General features: G+C 44.5%; 1 protein-coding gene across 3 annotated transcripts in view; it reads right to left on the bottom strand.

Annotated features, from left to right (window-relative positions):
- actr3b (actin related protein 3B) overlaps window positions 1-16,152 on the bottom strand; it is an 80,231-nt gene extending 64,079 nt beyond the window's left edge. Inside the window, exons 1-2 of one of the 3 annotated variants that reach the window (XM_085987513.1) lie at window positions 15,967-16,152; window positions 1,646-1,701 (exon numbers count right to left, since the gene is read on the bottom strand). In XM_085987513.1, the coding sequence (XP_085843639.1) occupies window positions 1,646-1,701; window positions 15,967-16,010 (100 nt within the window). In that variant the 5' untranslated portion in view covers window positions 16,011-16,152. Of the gene's footprint in view, window positions 1-1,645; window positions 1,702-1,881; window positions 1,966-15,966 lie in introns of those variants that run through there. The other 2 variants (XM_085987512.1, XM_085987515.1) reach the window with 2 other exon arrangements.
- Between the last annotated feature and the right edge of the window lie 3,889 nt (window positions 16,153-20,041).

Here is a 20,041-nt window from a genome sequence, read left to right as displayed (position 1 = left end):
GAGGCCAGCCAAGAGTGCGTTGGAATACTCAGGTCGAGAGGTAACAAAGGCATGGATGAGGGTTTCAGCAGCAGATGAGCTGCGGCAGGGGCGAGTCGGGCGATGTTACCGAGGTGGAAATAGGCGGTCTTAGTGATGGCGCGGATAAGTGGTCGGATGTGCATCTCGGCATCAAAGGTTGCGAACAGCCTCAGACAGTTGTCAGGGAGAGGGATAGAGTCGGTGGCTAAGGAACGGAGTTTGTGGCGGGGACCAATGGCTTCAGTCTTCCCAATACTTCGTTGGAGGAAATTTCTGCTCATCCAGTACTGGATGTTGGACAAACAGTCTAACAATTTAGAGACAGTGGAGGGGTTGAGAGAGGTGGTGGTGAGGTAGAGCCGTCGTCAGCATGTGTGGAAATGGACGCTGTGTTTTCGGATGATGTCGCCAAGGGGCAGCATGTAGATGAGAAATAGGAGGGGGCCAAGGATAGATCCTTGAGGGACACCAGAGGTAACAGTGCGGGAGCGGGAAGAGAAGCCATTGCAGGTGATTCTCTGGCTACGACTGGATAGTGCAGTCCCACCCAGCTGGACGACAGTGGAGAGGTGTTGGAGGAAGATGGTGTGGTCAACCGGGTCACAGGCTGCAGACAGGTCAAGAAGGATGAAGAGAGATATACCTTTGTCACAGTCACACAGGATGTCATTTGTGACTTTGAGAAGAGCCGTTTTGATACTGTGGCAGGGGCGGAAACCTGATTGGAGAGATTCAAGCATGGAGTTCGGGGGAAAATGGCACTTATTTGGGAGGCGACAGCACTTTCAAGGACTTGAGAGGAGAGAGGTTGGAGATGGGGCAGCAGTTTGCAAGGACAGAAGGGTCAAGGGTTGTTTTTTTGAGAGGGGTGATGACGGCAGATTTGAAGGAGAGGGGAACAGTACCTGAGGAGAGAGAACTGTTAACAATATCAGCCAACATGGGAGCAGGAAGGGAAGTTGGGTGGTCAGCAGTTTAATGGGAATAGGATCGCGGGAGCAGGAGGTGGGTCTCATGGACAAGATGAGCTCGGAGAGGGCATGAGGGAAGATAGTCCATTGCCGTGTCAGTAGAGCAGAGTTGTGAACTAGAGTGTGGGACGAGGAGGTGGGGGAAAACAGGGGAAGCAGATTTGTAACCCGAGTGCCATGGAATAGCCTGTTATTATTCCAACGTTCTGGGAACCATGCCACAGACACATTACGTTGTACTATCATTTCATAGTAAAGGAGTTCTCCCAAAACGTTTTTACTGGTGCAAAGTCACATTTAGATTTAAAGAAGATAGCTCCTGGAGATTATATACACAAGGAGCTGAGCAGGGGCTAGATGGATAAGAGAGATCATAATGGGTCAGACTTTCTCTAAACAGCGACGACGAGAACCTAATCATATTGGTAGCAACAAGCCAACTCAGATATTCTACAGTGCAACTGCTTCTCTGAAAGGAAAGACACCAGGGCTCTAGAAACATTATTTCAGGTAAATAGCATTTCCCCTACACTATATTTCCCCTCTATATTAAAAAATGCTCCAATACCATCTCATTACAGTAGAATAAAATTGTGCAAAACGGGTCTTAAAAAGTAGCATTGGAGATAATAAAAAGGACATATAGTACTTACATGAAGGAATGATAAACTGCGGTTCTGTGTTACCGGCATACCCAAGCTTTGTATATCTGAGGGGTGAAAAAACTGTACTTAGACTTTTTTTTCTTATACAGCTGTACTCACAAATAGTTAAGGAGGGAATGTTTTCCTTTACTGTGTTTAAGTGAAAACTCAAAGTGTCAACAGCGAAGGCTTTAAAACCGTATTCAAAAAGCAGATGCAAGTTCAAAACTTAACAGAACACTCACCTCAGCAAATGGTCATTGCAAACCGCTCCTTGATCCTCAAGTCTTTGAGATTTTGTACAGAATGAAAGTTTTTTTTTTAATTGCAACAGAAGAATACTATATAGTTTTATAGCTAAAAAAACACATTCCCTTGTGACTATAACATGTAACGATTGCTAATTATTAAACAATATTAAATTTTTTATGCTCGCACGGTTAATTCTATACTTGGACCAAGAGTTGAGGATTTTGCCATACTGGCTTTTTGTCACAGATTGCTGAAATTATACCACTTTAAAAATAAGGCGGAAAAACAATGGCCCGTGTTAAGTATGTGTATTGCATTGAACAATTAACACAAAGACTTAAACGTATAACTCAAACAGGTCTTTACTGGTTGGAGGTAGGGACTATACATAGGTCTTTACTTCATGCCCACAGGCGGGAACTGAGGGGGATCAGTACCCACAGTACTATTTATACCCCTATGGCCAGGAGTGGTACTGCGTATCACTACGCCCAACAAGTAGTGCAGTCCTGTCCATAGGTTCAAAGTAGCACACATATTACATACACAACATTCCTCCCTTCCTAGCTTTACAGTCATCTCCCCATTTAACATAACGTAATAACATATATACATATATAACTTCAGGTTTACATAACAGAATAACATAGATAACTTCATGTCAAAACAGATCACAGGTTCAGTCTCTGCGGAAAACAGTTCACAGATTCAATCTCTGTGGTGGAGTCGGTTCACGTTGCTGGAGTGACTCATTCAATAGTCCTTCCATGGATTTAACAGTTTGAACTTCCGAACTGAATTGGCTCCGTTCGGAGGGACCACGTGTGAGATCTGGTAGAGGTAATAATGGTTCAGATGGGTCATCTTCTGTTTCGACTTTTCCTTTTCTGCTTCTTGGAGACTCTCTGGGCTCCACTGTCAGCTGCCAGCTGCATGCGCAGTCCCTCCTTCTCTCCCTCCTTTTTCCGTAGTAGAGCCACCTTCTCCCGATGTTCCGTAGACTTTCGGTGCTCCTCCATGATTTCTGTATGGTGGGAGTCGAAGTTACAAGTTGGGCAGGACAGGACATAGTAATATTCGGTGTCGTCCTGATCTAGGCCAGCGAGAGGGTCTTCTATTTCCTCCATACCCAGCTGGGCGTTAGCCAGCTTTTGTTCCAAGTCCAGACATCTTTCCTGAAGAGACTTCTTCATGCGTACCTCTTCATCCAGCTTTTTCTGGGCTTTCAGCAAGTCGTTTACTAATGACCTCATTTGAGATTTTACTACTTCAACTTCTTTTGGAGATTGATTGATCGGACTATTCAATCCCTCTACCGGAGCAGCTGTTTCAGCGGTCTGTTGTTCTACGTTGACGTGAGTCAGCGTACTTTTGGCATCCAAGGGCTGCTCTGTTGCAGTCATCTCAGTCTGTGTTGCCACCTCAGCTCTTCCAATAACCTTTGAGAGCTCCGAACCCCTTTCGTTTGAATATTGAAGTTCATGTTCAAGTTTTTCCCATTTCAGAGTCCTGTCCTTCAGCATATGTAGGAGTTGGCTGACCGTTAACTCCTCTGACATCAGACGTTTTGTGTGCTCCTGCTCCATTTTCTCCATCAGCTGCTTCTGTTGTCATTCCAGATTCTCCAACTCTATATCAAAGAACTCTTCCGTTGCATTCAACTCTTGCTCAAAACGGCGAAGCATTTGTTCTAATTGCTGTTGTAGTTTGAAATGGAGTTGAGTTCGAGCCCGGTGTCCCTCAGAAATGGGCACATCAGTAGACTTGCCAGACTCAGAATCCACAGTTAAACTATGTTGTTGTTGCTCAGTGGAATTCTGTGCTGAAACTTTGTCTTTTGCACCTGAGTTGGGCTTACCATCATCCGTTCCAGAGTCTGGGCCGACTATCTTCACCGAGTTCTCACTCGTTATTGTTTGTAGGAAATGCCAGTCCATATTCATTTTCCTAATCCACTCCCGTCCTGGTAGTGGAGGACCTCCTTCAGATATCACATATAAGTCCATTATTTGACTGTCTTCGCCCTTGTGGACCACTGCAACCTCTATTTTCCCGATGGGGTACACTCTTTGCCCCGTGTATGTTTTCAATCTAATCCCCGTATCCTGTAGGGGAATATGTTGGAATAACTTTCCGTAATCTTTCTTATTTATGACCGTCAATGCCGATCCAGTGTCCAATTCCAGTTTTACTTGGACTCCTTCTATCTGAAGAGTGACCCAAATTGTCTGGAGGTCTGCACCCTTACCAGCGTTGAGTACTCTTAAGCTAGCCAGTTCATTACAGCTTAAGCTAGCCAGTTCATTACTGCTAGCGTCTGAATCGGACTCCTGTTCGGCCACCTTGTGTACCTTTGCGTATTTTCCTTGCGGTGACTTCTTGTTGCTGGTCTTCTTCGCTGACCTGCATACTCTAGCTATATGTCCAAGCCTACCACAAGTTCTACATTCTTGGTTTTTAAACCAACACTGGTTCTGATCATGCGTTGTCTTTCCACAACGATAACATTTGCCAGAACTCACACCCAATTTGTGTGCACTGAGCTCCGGTGACCGTAGCTGCATTACTGCCGTGCCTCTCGCTGCGGCTTCGTGTGCTGCTGCCATAGTGACCGCCTTCTCAAGCGTCAGCTCATTCTCCTCGAGCAGTCGCTTTTGTGTATCCTGTTTAAATAAACCACGCACAAATTTGTCTCGTAGTGCCTCTGTCAGTCCCGTTCCAAACTGGCAATATTTCGCTAATTTACGCAATTCCAGCAAATAATCAGCATTGCTTTCATGCTGTAGCTGCCTTCTGTCGTAAAATTTAAATCGTTCCGCTAGCATCAGCGGCGTGGGGTTTAGATGATCTTTCAGGACAGTAACAATCTCATCGAACGTCTTATCCGCCGGTTCATCTGGCGATAACAGGTGTTTCAATTGCCCGTATGTCTTCGCACCCATTAAATTTAATAATGTTAGTGCTTTATCAGCCTCACGAATTTTATTGGCCTTACAATAATTTTTAACTCGTTCAACATATATGGCCCAATCTTCGATGTCACTATCAAAGTTGCTAATATTCCCGTGTTTCGGCATTGTAGTACTTTATCAGATTTGCAATTTCTCAGATTTTTTTTTTTTTTTTACTGCTATCCAAGATGGCGGCTTCCCGCTCTTGCCGTCGTCCTCCGCCCACAAAATGGCGGTTTTCCCGCGCTTGGCGGTCTTCACCCGTCCCCCGACGCCGTCTCCCTTCAGCCCCGAGTGCGGCCCTTATCTTTGGTCCCGATCGCTGGCCCGCGCTTTTCACCGCGGCTCTCGCGCCTTCAGTGTCTGCCGACGCTGCGCCTTCCAGCCCGAGTGCGGCCCTTATCAGGGATTTCGATCGATCGCCCTTCTACCTCCGACTTCCCCCAGCCCTGTCTTTGCAGCCAACGCTGCTTGGCTTACCCACCACCGAGGTTGAAAAAGCTGCAGGATGTCTTCTGTCCTCCCGTTTTCAGTCGCTGATGGAGGCTTCAGGGTCCTAATGCCTGTCGCTTCCAGTGGGGTGGTGTGATTTGAAACCTCTCTTCAACGTCCTGTCTGTGGACGAAGCCGCCGTGGAATAACTGCCGCAGGGTAAGAACCTGACTCGTCGCCAGTGTTAAGTATGTGTATTGTATTGAACAATTAACACAAAGACTTAAACGTATAACTCAAACAGGTCTTTACTGGTTGGAGGTAGGGACTATACATAGGTCTTTACTTCATGCCCACAGGCAGGAACTGAGGGGAGATCAGTACCCACAGTACTATTTATACCCCTATGGCCAGGAGTGGTACTGCGTATCACTACGCCCAACAAGTAGTGCAGTCCTGTCCATTGGTTCAAAGTAGCACACATATTACATACACAACAGCCCTGAAATTGCGGTCGAAGGCATACCTCTGGAGTACGTCTCCAACCAGCGAAAGAATTACAAATCTACCTGTTGGCGGCGAGGATGTGAAAACTTGCAGTCTCGGGCCTCGAGGCGGAGGGCAGCGTAATGACCCACGGATCCCAGGCGGTGTGGAAGCGTACCTGGGATCACGTGGGCCAGGTCCTCCAATCACAAAGCAGAATTCCATGTTAATCATTTACGAAGGGAATCCCCCTAATGAGATGTAATGGAATCCCGAAATCTAATCCAATTACAATTTACAGAATTGGAATTTTATTCGTAATTACCTTTATTCCACCAACCTCACTAAAAATTTAATTTTTTTGATAATTTTAGGCACAATTCAAACTGTAATCCATGATGCCTGTTTGCATCAACCGTAACACTTACGTGCACAATTGCTGGCCAGTCGGCCAACTCTGCACCAGCGATAGCTTTTTCGTGGCTCTTGCAGATTGCCTGTCAACGCATGCGGAAATCCCTCCGAGAGTACACACAGTCATACACACCACAATTTCAGGGACAATGCTTCTAGAATCTTGCAAAGAATGCAAACTTTCTCAAATTACAATTGTATAGCGCTCATCTCACAGTGGCTTACATGGTGGTGGACACAAGAGTGGGCATGCAACAGAAGGATGGAAGAGGGTTGGGTGGGTTCTTTGAGGCTTTTGAAAGCCAAGAGGAAGGTGACAAAATGGAGCCGTTGAGGTAGTGGCACAGAGGCCGTAGAAATGACTGCCAATTGTGGAGTAGATTAGGGGACAAGGAGCAAGCTGGCAACAGAAAAGCAGAAGGTGCTCACAGGGCTGGAAGAGATTGCTACAGTAGGGTGGGACAAGTTCATGGAGAGATTCAAGGGCAAGAATCTTAAAAGCCAACTTCCTGGGGCATGAAAAGCCCACAGATAGCTTGGCAAGAATGAGGGTGATGAGGTGCAGGGATTTGTGTGGCTGCAGCATCCTGGAGGAGTTGAAGCTTGTGGAGGGTTTCCAAAGAATTAAGTCTCAAAATGGTGAAGGTGTGGATTAGGGTTTTGATAGTAGATGGGGAAAAATGAGGGCAGAGGGGGAAATATGAGGGCAGAGGGGAGTGTTATTTCAGAGGGAGAAGCTGGTGGGTTTGGAAACAGATAAGATGCCGAGATCTCTGGTTTATGCGGTATACCAAATTTTTGCACCACCAAAGATGATTTTTTTAAAAACACACTATGAACCCAAAGCAAAAGGTTTACACAAATGCAAGGGAAAGTGCAAATCCTGCAGACTGAGAGAAGTAGGAAAAGCAACAAAAGGATACAAAGCTAGTGATGAGGTGCAAAAACAAAATATGGGGGGGGAAATATTACAAGGGATATCAAAGCCAACAGCAAAAGCTTTTATAAATATATTGAGGGGAGAAAAAAAAAGTGGTAATGGAGAATGTGGGCCCATTAAAGGCAGTTGCAGATGATACCATAATGGATAAGAAGAAAATGGCAGGCTTGTTAAATGAATATTTTGTATCCGTTTACACGGTAGAGAAAGACAAAATAACAGCAGTGCAAGGGCACCTAAAAATAAGTCAATGGGAGGAGCTTAGTGGATTTAATACAAGTTTTTAAAAAATGGTAGTGGAGAAAATAATGGGACTCAAGATAGACAAATATCTAGAACGTGATGGTTTCCATCCTAGAGTATTAAAAGAGAGAAGGAAATTGCAGATGCATTAGTCATAATTTTCCAAAGCTGTCTAGATTCAGGAATTGTGCCTTTAGATTGGAAAATTATAAATGTCACTCCATCATTTGAAAAGGGAGGGAGAGGGAAACCGGGTAACTACAGAACTGTCAGTTTAAGCTCAATTGTGGGGAAGTTACTGGAACCTATCAATAACAGAGTGACAGAGTACTTGGACAAGTATCAGTTGATCAAAGAGAGTCAGCATGTCTGACTAATCTAGCTGAATTTTTTGAGGAGCATGGTGGACAGGGGAGGGTCTATGGCTTTTGTCCACATGGAATTCCCGAAGACATTTGATAAGGTTCCGCAGAAGAGTTATTAGCAAAAATGAGAGCTCACAGCATTGGAGTTATCCTTGTAACATGGGTCAGTAATTGGTTGGAAGAGATGAGATAGAGCACCAGGATAAGGAGTTCATCCTAGGGATCTGTACTGGGGCCTCAACTTTTCACTAGATATAAATAAATTACTTGGACGAAGGAAGAGAGAGTTGTATATCCAAGTTAGCAGCTAACACTAGGTTTGGAGACACAGCAAGTTGTGTGGATGGAAGCAGGAAGTTACAAAAAGGGACATAGACAGACTAAGTGAGCAGGCAAACTATGGCAGATGGAGTTCAATGTGGGGGATCTGAGAAAGATAAATTGGAATATATTCTTAACGGTGAGAGACTTGGGAGCTATGGATGAGCAAAGCGATTTAGGTGTCCATATACACAAAATCGCTAAAAGCTGGTGTACAGGTCAAAAAGGCTCATGGAATGTTGGCCTTTGTCCCAATGGAATTAGAATTCAAAAAAGTGAGGAAGTGATGATTCAGTTGTACAGAGCCTTGGTCAGAACCCAATCTGGAGTAGTGTTCAGTTTTGGGCACCAAACCTCAGGAAAGATATATTAGCCTTGGAGGGGTACAGCATAGATTTGCCAGAATGATACCAGGGCTAAAAGGGTTAAATGATGACAAGCTGCATCAACTTAGCTTGTATTCCCTCGAGTTTAGAAGATTGAGGGTGGTCTAATCAAAGTGTTTAAAGTGATCAAAGGATTCTGACAGGATCGATAATATTTCCTCTGGTGGAGGAATCCAGAATGAGAGAAAAATCTTAAAGTTAGACCCAGGCCTTTCAGAAGTGAAATCGGGAAGCACTTTCTCTGCACAAAGGGTAGTGACAAATCTGGAACTCATTTCCCAAAAGGCTTTGAATGCTAGGTCAATTAAAATTTTCCAAGACTGAGATTGATAGATTTTTGTTAGGCAAAGATATCAAGAGATATGGATCAATGGTGGGGTAAATGGAGTCGAGGTACAGATCAGCCATGATTGAACTGAATGACGGAACAGGCGATTGGGACTGAATGGCCCACTCTTGTTGCTATGTTTACAAAATTAAATACTTGTGGGGCAATGGGTAACAAGGGCACATACTGACGATTAGTACTCGAAACCATGAAAGGAGAAGGTCAATCGTATTTTTTACCCCCCACGACGTTATTAGATGTGGTACACATTATTACAAGTGGCTTTTGAAACAATATTTAAGCAGGAATTTGATAGCCACTTGAAAAATAAACATTAAGCAGTATGTAGAAAGAACAGAGAAATTATATCAAGGATATTAAGACATTTAATATAGAAATAAAAAATGTCATTAGAAAAGGGAAGTGCGCCAGAGAACAGCTAATGTTATCCCTACATTCGAAAAGGGAGATCGAACAAATCCAGGGAACTACAGACCAGTTAGCTTAACGTCAGTAGTAGGAAAGATGTTGAAATCTTTACTCAAAGATATAATAGAAAAACATTTAGAAACCAAAAATATAATAAAGGGTAGTCAATATGGGTTTCAAAATGGAATACCATGTTTGGCCAACTTTATTGAATTCTTGAATAACAGAAAGAGTACACAAGAGTAATGGAGTGAATGTAATATAAATTGACTTTCAAACAGGCATTTGATAAGGTTCCACATAATAGACTCAAGGTTGTGTAATAGACTCATGATGAAGATCAGAGCATGTGGAGTCAGGGGACAAGTAGCAAACTGGCTACAAAAGAGGAGAGAGAGTGTAGGGGTTAACGGTAGTTACTCAGACTAGCAGAAGGTGGGAAGTGGTGTTCCACAAGGATCGGTGCTGGGACTCATGTTCCTTATTTACAGAAATGATTTGGGCTCAGGAATCGGAAGTAGTACATCAAAATTTGCAGACGCCGCCACACGGGTATAGTTAACACTGAGGAAGACTGCAGCAAATTGTAAGAAGACATTGACAAACTTGCAGAATGGTCGTATAAATAGCAAATTAATTTCAGTATAGTTAAGTGCATGTTGGTAGGAGGAATAAGGAGATAACCTACTCCTTAGAAAATAGGAGTCTAAATGGGAAAAAGGTCAAAGGGATTTAAGAGTACAGATTCACAAATTATTAAAAGTGCACCGCAGGTTAACAGAGCGATAAAAATGCAAGCAAAGCATTGGGCTTCATTGTTAAAGCAATACAATTCAGAAGCAGAAGAGAGATAGAGATAGAGATAGAGATATACCTTGGTTGAATCACTATACTGTGTGCAGCTCTGGTCTCCATATTACAAAAAGGATATAAAAGCACTGGAGAAAGTGCAAGAAAGATTTACAAGGCTGGTACAACGATCGGGAAAGACTGAATAGGCTGGGGCTCCGATAGAGATCTTTAAAATGATCAAAGGGTTTGATAGGGTAGACGTAGAGAAGATGTTTCCATTTGTGGGGAGACAGGAACTAGGGGCCATAAATATAAGATAGTCACTAATAAATTCAATAAGGAATTCAGGATAAACTTCTTCACTCAGAGTAGCGAGAATGTGGAACTCGCTACCACATGGAGTGGTTGAAGTGAATAGCAAAGATGCATTTAAGGGGAAGCTAGATAAGTACATGAGGGAGAAAGAAATAGAAGGATATGTTGATGGGGTTTGATGAGGCTCATGTGGAGCACTAAAAACTGGCAGAGAGCTGTTGGGCCGAATGGCCTGTTTCGGTGCTGTAAATTCTATGTAATGTAATTCTAGGTTTTGTAAATGGAATTTAGATGGATAGCTGATGGGGAGCAGGCAGTGGCACAATGGACAAAGTGGCTGTAGCAAAATTCCTATGATTCTAATTCTGCATTGATAAAGCTTCCATTTAATATTTTTTAAAATTACTTTTTATCCTTGCTTAACATGATATCCAGTCTGTATCAATGCTATTTCACCACAACCACCAGTTTTTAACTTTGTGGACTCTGAATGGAATCACCAAGTAATTCGATTTCTGAGCAAATCTTTACTGAAATCATAATTACACGAATACCCAAGAATACCTAGTTAAATACATCAGGGTATTAAATTCAGTGACTGAAGGGGGTTATTATTGTTGTTCATTTCTTGCATGGCAATGAAAAATGACACTACAGGCATACATAGTAGCAGGAGGATGAGCAATGTTACAAGGACATTTATTCCACATTCAGGTATCCTTGACATTCACTGTGCAGTTTGTTCACGTAGGGAGGGGATACCGGCTGAGAAAAAGTACTGCTGCCCTAATTTTTGTCAGTAGCAACAGCACAAATTATTCATTTGAAGATTTTCCTTTTAAATTATCCATTCTCGGGATATGGCCGTCACTGACGAGGCCGGCATTTATTGCCCATCACGAGTTGCCCATGAGAAGGTGGTGATGGGCCGCCTTTTTGAACCGCTGCAGTCTGTGGCGAAGGCACTCCTGCAGTGCTTAGAAAATTCCAGGATTTTGATCTAGCGACAATGAGGGAACGGCGATGTGTCCAAGTCTGAATGGTGTGCGACTTGGAGGTGGAGGCGACGGTATTCCCATTCGCCTGCTGCCCTTGTCCTTCTAGGTGGCGGAGGTGGAGTGTTTGGGAGGTCTTGCCGATTTGCTGCAGCGCATTTTGTAGATAGTACACACAGCAACCACAGTATGCAGGTGGTGGAGTGAGTGGATGTTTAAGCTGGTGGTCGGGTACTGATCAAGCAAACTACTTTGTCTGGGATGGCGTCGAGCTTCGAGTGTTGTTGCAGCTGCACCCATCCAGACAAATGGAGAGTATTCCATCGCACTCCTAACTTGTGCCTTGTAGGTGGAGGAGAGGCTTTGGGGAAAGATGAGCAACCCACCGCAGAATACCTGGAGTCTGAACTGTGCTAGTCACCACAGCATTTACATGGTTGAGTTTCTGGTCAGTAGTGACCCCCAGGACCCCTGGTGATGGTATTGAATGTCATGGGAAGATGGTTATGCTACTCTTGTTGGAGATGGTCATTGCCTGGCACTTAAGTGGCAAGTAACATCAGCCCAGGCCTGGATGGTTGGCCTCCAACAACCACAACCATCTTCTTTTGTGGTAGATATAACTCGAGCCACCAGAGATTTTTTCCATCTGATCCATATTGACTTCACTTTTAGGGCTCCTTGGTACCACACTCGGTTGAATGCTACATTGATGTCAAGGGCAGTCACGCTCATCTCAGCTAGTGTCCATGTTTGGACCAAGGCTGTAATGAGGTCTGGAGCCAAGTAGTCCTGGAGGAATCCAAACTGAGCATCGGTGAGAAGGTTATTGAGTAAGCGCTGCTTGACAGCACGGTCGACAACTCCTTCCAACACTTTGCTGATGATTGAGAGTATACCGATAGCACATTAATTGGCCAGGTTGGATTGACCTGCTTTTTATGAACAGGACGTACCTGGGCAATTTTCCACATTATCGGATATATGTCAGTGTTGTAACTGTACTAGAACAGCTTGGCTAGAGGGACGGCTAATTCTGGATCACAGATTTAACAGCCAGGATGTTGTCGGGGCTCGTAGCCACTGCTATGATCAGTTCAATCAGCTGTTTCTTAATGTCACGTGGAGTGAATTGAATTGGCTAAAGACTGGTATCTGTGATAGTGGGGTCCTCAGTGGGGTGAAGGATCAGCCACTCAGCACTTCTGGCTGAAGATTGTTTTGAACGCCTCACCCTTGACTATTGCTCTCATGTGCTGGGCTCCGCCATTGTTGAGGATGGGGATGGTCATGGAGACTCCCCCTCATGTTAGTTGTTTAATTGTCCACCACGATTGGACGTGGCAGGACTAGAGCTTTGATCGTCGATTGTGGGATTGCTTGGCTCTTTCTATCGCATGCTGCTTTCGGTGTTTAGCACACATGTAGTCCAGTGCTGTAGCTTCACCAGGTTGGCACGTCATTTTCAGGTGTGCCTCACGCTGCTCTCAGCATGCTGTTCTACACGCCTCATTGAACTGGAGTTGATCTGGCTTAATGGTGATGGTAGAGTGAGGGACATGACAGGCCATGAGGTCAGAGGTTGTGGTGGAATACAATTCTACTACTGCTGATGGCCCACAGCGCCTCTTGGATGCCCAGTCTTGAGCTGTGAGATTTGTTCTTACCTTCAAATTCATTATCAGCCATCAGCAGCATTGTTACGCTCCTTCCACCCCCAGATGCCTATCGCACAGAAGGAGGCCATTCCGCCCATCATGCCTGCCAACACTTTGCTTGGGCAATCAAAAACTTAAACTGCCCCAATCTCTCCCCATAGCCCGATATTTTCTTCAGCTTCAAATATTTATCCAATTATCACAGAAAAGTTGTAATACGCAAGATAAACATACAAAAAATTTGAACTAGCAGCTGATATTAAAAAGGAATTAATCGATCACTATCCATTTCATCTGGCTTGTGTACTTACAATGCTGCCTCTTCAGAATAGATTCAGCCTTTCTGCCCCACGAACGAGGAGGCAGCACAGTGAATACGCATCAATGCAAGGTACCACACCAGATTTGGGATACACGTTTAAAGCCCCAGCCTTCTGAGTTCTTGTTTTCATTACACTGCTCTCTCAACACCAAGCAGAGAAAGGTCAAAAAGGAAGATGTACCCCAGACCACTCATGTGTTTCCAACTGCCCAGATCACTCCAGGCCAGCCTCAGCAGAGGCCAGAACATAGATCACCCAAGCAAAAAGCAAAATACTTCAGATGCTGGAAATTTGAAATAAAATCAGAACATGCTAAAAACACTCAGCAGATCAGGCAGCATCTATGGAGAGAGAAACATAAGGTTCATGTTTCAGGTCAAAAAGACCTTTTGCTGACTATGGTCATTGACACATAGATCACCCACATGCCTTCTCAGCTACAGCTAGTGCATGGTGCAGAGAGCAAAATAAGAGACAAATTTACTCCCAGAACAAAAAGTACACACAAATTACTGCAGCTTTTGGAAATGAATCCCTGCTAAAAGAATAATCTTCTAAACAAATAGTGAATATAAGGAAAATATTTTTAAAAGATAGGCTTCTTTATTTCTTGCTTGTACAGCAACGACAGTTACTATATTGTAGCAGGTACAGGGGACTGCAGCTTTAAATACACCAGATTCACTTGTCCTCAGCCCAGCCATCTTCAGCTGCTTCATCAATGACCTTCCTTCCATCATAGTCAGAAATGGGGATGTTCGCTGATGACTGCAGTGTTCAGTGCCATTCGCAACTCCTCAGATAAGGAAGCAGTCCATGCCCACATGCAGCAAGACCCGGACGACATTCAGGCCTGGGCTGATAATTGGCAAGTAACATTTGCGCCACACAAGTGCCAGGCATTGACTATCTCCAACAAGCGAGCGTCTAACCACCGCCCCTTGACATTCAACAGCATTACCATCGCCGAATCCCCCACCATCAACATCCTGGGGGTCACCATTGACCAGAAACTTAACTGGACCAGCCACATAAATACTGTGGGGCAACAAGAGCAGGTCAGAGGCTAGGAATTCAGCAGCAAGTGTCTCACCTCCTGACTCCCCAAAGCCTTTCCACCATCTACAAGGCACAAGTCAGGAGTGTGATGGAATACTCTCCACTTGCCTGGATGAGTGCAGCTCCAACAACACTCAAGAAGCTCGACACCATCTACAAGATACACTGCAGCAACTCACCAAAGCTTCTTCGGCAACACCTCCCAAACCCGCGATCTCTACCACCTAGAAGAACAAGGGCAGCAGGCACATGGGAACACCACCAGCTCGAAGTTCCCCTCCAAGTCACACACCCATCCTGACTTGGAAGCATATCGCCATTCCTTCATCATTGCTGGGTCGAAATCCTGGAACTCCCTCCCTAGCTGCAGGGTGAGAGTACCTTCACCACACGGACTGCAGCGGTTCAAGGCAACGGCTCACCACCACCTTCTCAAGGGCAATTCGGGGATGGGCAATAAATGCTGACCTTGCCAGCAACGCCCACATCCCATGAACAAATAAAAAAAATTGCATGTCCACAACACTTTTATTTGAAGACAAAAAATAAGCAGATGCTGTTTCAAATGAAGTGGCAGATTTGATTGCTTGTACACAATAAAACTAAGGGCAGCTGAAATATTCTCTCAAAAAGACATTTACCTTTCTGCAAGTGACATCATATACATTGTCATTATCAGATCTCATTCATAGACTCTTCTGATATAATTGCCAAATTTCACAATTTAAAAAAACACAGCTTATCTCACTAATTCAAAGTCACTCAAATTGAATTACCAGATAATCAAAATATTTTAGCACAACAAACTATGTTAAATTAACAGGAGTAGATTGCAACAGTTCAGTTTGCATATAAAAGCTGCAAATATCATCCTGTTCCAACAACAACCTGCTGAAAATGTCAAATCAAGTTAATGAGGACTTTAGGGGCTGGTTTGTAGAAATTAATGCAACAATCAAGGTAGCAAAAAAAAAGCAGCTTTTATATAAATAAATATTAAAAGAACTTATAAAAATATTGGCCATATATATCAATGTTAAATACCATAAATAATGCTAGGTATAATACAAATAATAATAAATATAACAAAGTTCATATAATTAACAAATAATGTTGGGTAGAATACAAAACATTAAATGTAATAAAGTTCATATAGTTAACAAACAAATAATGCTGGATTAACATTAAATGTAATAAAGTTCATAATTAACAAATACCATAAATAATGCTGGGTACAATTAAATGTAAGAAAGTTTATATAATTAACAAATAATGCTGGGTTATAACACAAATTAAGTATAATAAAGTTCATACAACATAAAACTTAATAACCAAAAATACTCATAAATAAGACAAGTTCGAAAATACAGTATTATTTTAAAATTACAAATGCATTAATAGTTACCATGGTTAATAATCACAAATGTAACCAGCTGAGTTGCTTTAGTTTGACTGCATGTTGTTGGAAGAGACACACAGAGAACTGCAGCTGTTTTCTGTTCTGCACAACAGCCAGCCAGCCCCACCCCCACACACACAAACAGCTGGCGGCGGCCGTAACCAAGGCAACCGCTGTGACACAGGCGGCTCGGGGCCCTCCGTGCAACGCACCGGCAAAATATCCACAAGACACCGACTCACCCTGTCCCACAGTCAACGACACAAGGAGGTAAATAGCCGGCCATACTGTCAAGTTTGTCAAATCAATGCGAAACTTTTTTTTGTTGAGTATATATATATATATATATGAACGGCGATTATAAAGCATGGAGCCTCCGCCTCCGTCGTCACCACCAACTGCCGCCGCGTCTCTGCAGTAACCATGCGCCGAGCACTTCCGGGGTCACCGCCGCCAGAGGGCGCGGCCTACCCGGATCTGGCCCCTCCCCCTACAATTCAGCCAACAGTTTGCTGGTAGGGATTGTGCCCATCCCAATATTGGTATCCAGAGGAGGTCATTCGGCCCCGATTGCCTGCCTCTCTTCCGCGGCTATGTTCGCGCCTGGGTGGCTCTGGAGATGGAGCACGCGGTGTCCGCCACGCGCGCTTGAGGCCTTCCAAGACTGGTGGGCGCCGCGGGGACTGGAGTGCCTCATCACCCCGGCCAATGTGATTTTAGTTTAATTTGAAATGTCTTAAAATTAATTTTAAGTTCCCTTACAGTTCGTTTGTTCGGCCGGGAGAGCGGGAGGCTCCGCTCGGCGATGCAGAGAGCTCTGCAGATGGAGAAGAATGTCAACCAGAGTCTGCTGGATCTGCACAAACTCTCAACTGGGAGCGCCGACCCTCATTTGTGTGAATTCCTGGAGACCCACTATCTGGATGAACAAGTGAAGACAGAAGGCAGTAGAGGCCAATTCATTAAATATATTCAAGAAGGAGTTGGATATATTTCTTAAGGCTAAAGAGATCAAGGGGTATGGGGAGAAAGCAGGGACCGGGTACTGAATTTGGATGATCAGCCATGATCGCATTGAATGGCAGAGCAGGCTCAAGGGGCCGAATGGCCTACTCCTGCTCCTATCTTCTATGTTTCTATGTAAGACAACCAAGAAGCCTGGAGATCACATCACCAACTTGAAGAGACTGGGACCCCTGCCTTGTAGGCAATGATGGCTTGTGACTTTGTACAAAGAGCTGAAAAGCTCTGTAATGTCATTAACTGTAAATAAAATGTTCACATTTTATAATTTAAAAAAATATTGGTGTCCACTTGACACCTTTCATCCCACTCCACTCAGTCATCACCACTCCCAGCCCAAACTAGGATCATCCAAAGAGGAAAGTTCAAAGAACAGTTCAGATATACTGCAACTGCTTGACACAGCAACAACAACAACTTGTATTTATACAGCGCCTTTAACATAGTAAAATCGTCCCCAAGGCGCTTCGTGGGAGCGTTACTGGATGGAAAAAAAATTGGACGCCGAGCCACATAAGGAGAAATGAGGGCAGATGGCCAAAAGCTTGGTCGAAGAGGTAGGTTTTAAGGAGCGTCTTAAAAGAGGAAAAAAGAGGTAGAGAGGCGGAGAGGTTTAGGCAAGGAATTCCAGAGCTTAGGGCCCAGGCAACAGAAGTAACGGCCACCGGTGGTTGAGCAATTCTAATCAGGGATCCTCAAGAAGGCAGAATTAGAGGAGCACGGATATCTCGTGGGATGTTGTAGGGCTGAAGGAGATTACAGAGATAGGGAGGGGCGAGGCCATGGAGGGATTTCAAAACAAGGATGAGAATTTTGAAAACGAGGTGTTGCTTAATGTAGGTCAGCAAGCACAGGGGTGTTGGATGCAAGTTAGGACATGGGCTGCCGAGTTTTGGATCATCTCAAGTTTACGTAGGTGGTGAACTTTTGGAATGGATTCTCCATAAACCAAGCTGATAACATCAGTAATTCTATGATAGATTAGGAAGGGCATTTGACACCAATTGAGGGATATAATGTTGCATTCTGTGCTCTAGGGCTTCAGATTCAGATTCAGATTCAGATTAGATTTATTTGCCATATGTAACAAGTACAATGGAATGCTTGTTCCCCGTAGGGACGCGTCAGCTATACATACAGTGCCGCGTTCAGAGTCAATACAATGGCTTCCCGTGGCAGTGGGAGCACAATGTCCCTCAGCCGCTCCGTCCTCCTCTTCACCGCGGCCTCCTCCTCACTGTTGCCGGCTCCACGTGTGGTGGCCTGCCTCTCCCGCTCTGGCCACCATGCCCGGCTCCCCTCCTCCCATCCGGACTGTGAGTTACCCGAAATGGAGCTGCCGGCCGACGTGCTGCAGCGTGTCGTGAGTCTGCTGCTGCTGCTCGTTGCGCTGCGCTCCTCTGCCCGACTCGCCGAACACATCGTCGGGATGTGAATGCTCCAATTCAGCCTCCTCTTCACTGTCGCCGGCTCCACGCTCCACGGCCCGGGGCCTACTTAGTGATTCAATCGCCCACCCACTGGCTTCCTGAACTTAATTGCACCACATTGTTGTGAGGAGATGTAGAACAGAGGACTTTCCACCAGGAAAGCCAAATATGAAGCCAGAATTGGCAGAGATAGGTACAGGAGTAGGCCATTCAGCCCCTCAAGCTTGTTCCTTCATTCAATTAAAGGGCGTTCTGTGCTCTAGGGCTAACCAGGTGGGCCAAAATTTATTTTTTTCCAGTCCTGAATATCCATGTGTTCCTCTGGTTTGAGTTCTAGTGTTTGTTTTGCTGCCAATGACAATTGATTAAAAATGTTAAATTGAGGCTTCTACTTCAAGAGACAGACAGATTTTGGTGGGTGTCCCAAAGCCATCAAAAACAGATTCAGAAGCTGACAACTTGGTAACGCAGATGCAGCGTGGTGGAGGTGTAACGTGGTTCTGTGTTGGGATTCGTTAACTCTTTCAGCAACTTGTTGTGGCTAAGAAAAGTAACTGGGCAACGCAACAGGTGATGTAGTGCAGCACCACAAAGTGGCAGGATAGTGATTCAATCGCCCACCCACTGGCTTCCTGAACTTAAATGCACCACATTGTTGTGAGGAGATGTAGAACAGAGGACTTTCCATCGGGAAAGCCAAATATGAAGCCAGAATTGGCAGAGATAGGTGCAGGAGTAGGCCATTCAGCCCCTCAAGCTTGTTCCTTCATTCAATTAAATCATGGCAGATCTGCATCTTAACTCCATCTACCCGCCTTGGTTCCAATAACCCTTAATGCCCTTGTCTAATAAAAATCGATCAATTTTAGTTTTGAAATTTTCAATTGACCAAGCCTTAACAGCTTTTTGGAGGAGCGAGTTCCAGATTTCCATTACCCTTTGTGTGAAGAAGTACTTCCAGATTTCACCCCTTGAACGGCCTAGCTCTAATTTTAAAGTTACGGCCCCTTGTTCTGTACTTCCCCCACCAAATAGTTTCGCTCGATCTACCCTATCAAATCCTTTAATCATCTTAAACACCTCAATTAGATCTCCTCTTAATCTTCGATACTCATGGTCTGAGAACAGAGCCCAACGTTTCCACTACAGTTGGTGTATGGATTGGTAAGACCAGAGGAACATCATGAGAAAGTTAACCTAGAAAAAAGAATGGGCTTCAGCCTCACTTGTCGAAAAGTTAATGCTTAATATACTATTACACGGGGTGACTCATTAAATGCTGTGTCATTTCAGCAGCAATTCCCATCAATTAAAGATCTGTTCTCCTAAAATCAATGAGCTTGACCCAGCTGAAAAGCTGATGTTTGCTTGTTAAATCCTTGTTAAGGTGATTAATGATGAACTTGTGTATTGCTCTGTAGCTGTAAACCAGATTGGATAGTATGTCACGCCAAGTCCGGCCTAACATCGGAGGTCCCGAAATTTCAATCCAGAGCCATTGTTTGAAGCAGACCTAGGGCCAGAATTTGGGGTACAACCGGTTCCTGGGCCTGGCCAAAGTGGCCATTAATAGGTCCAGGCAGCGGGCGATCGAGGGGGTCGTCTGGCCCGATTGCCTGCCTCTCTTCCGCGGCTATGTTCGCGCCCGGGTGGCCCTGGAGATGGAGCACGCGGTGTCCGCCGGCACACTTGAGGCCTTCTGAGACCGGTGGGCGCCGCGGGGACTGGCGTGCATCGTCACCCCGGCAAACCAAATTTTAGTTTAATTTGTTAAGTTTTAGTTAAAGTTTTATTAAGTTACAGTTAATTTGGTTCAACAAAAAGAGGACCAAGATACTGCCCTGTTTCTTCCACCTTGCCATTT

Source organism: Somniosus microcephalus, chromosome 5 (genome assembly GCF_052327205.1).
Source record: "Somniosus microcephalus isolate GS21.2 chromosome 5, FLI_Smic_1.0, whole genome shotgun sequence".
NCBI classification, from domain to species: domain Eukaryota; kingdom Metazoa; phylum Chordata; class Chondrichthyes; order Squaliformes; family Somniosidae; genus Somniosus; species Somniosus microcephalus.
The sequence above is the reverse complement of the archived record's forward strand: the minus strand, read 5'-3'. Positions and strand labels throughout refer to the sequence as shown.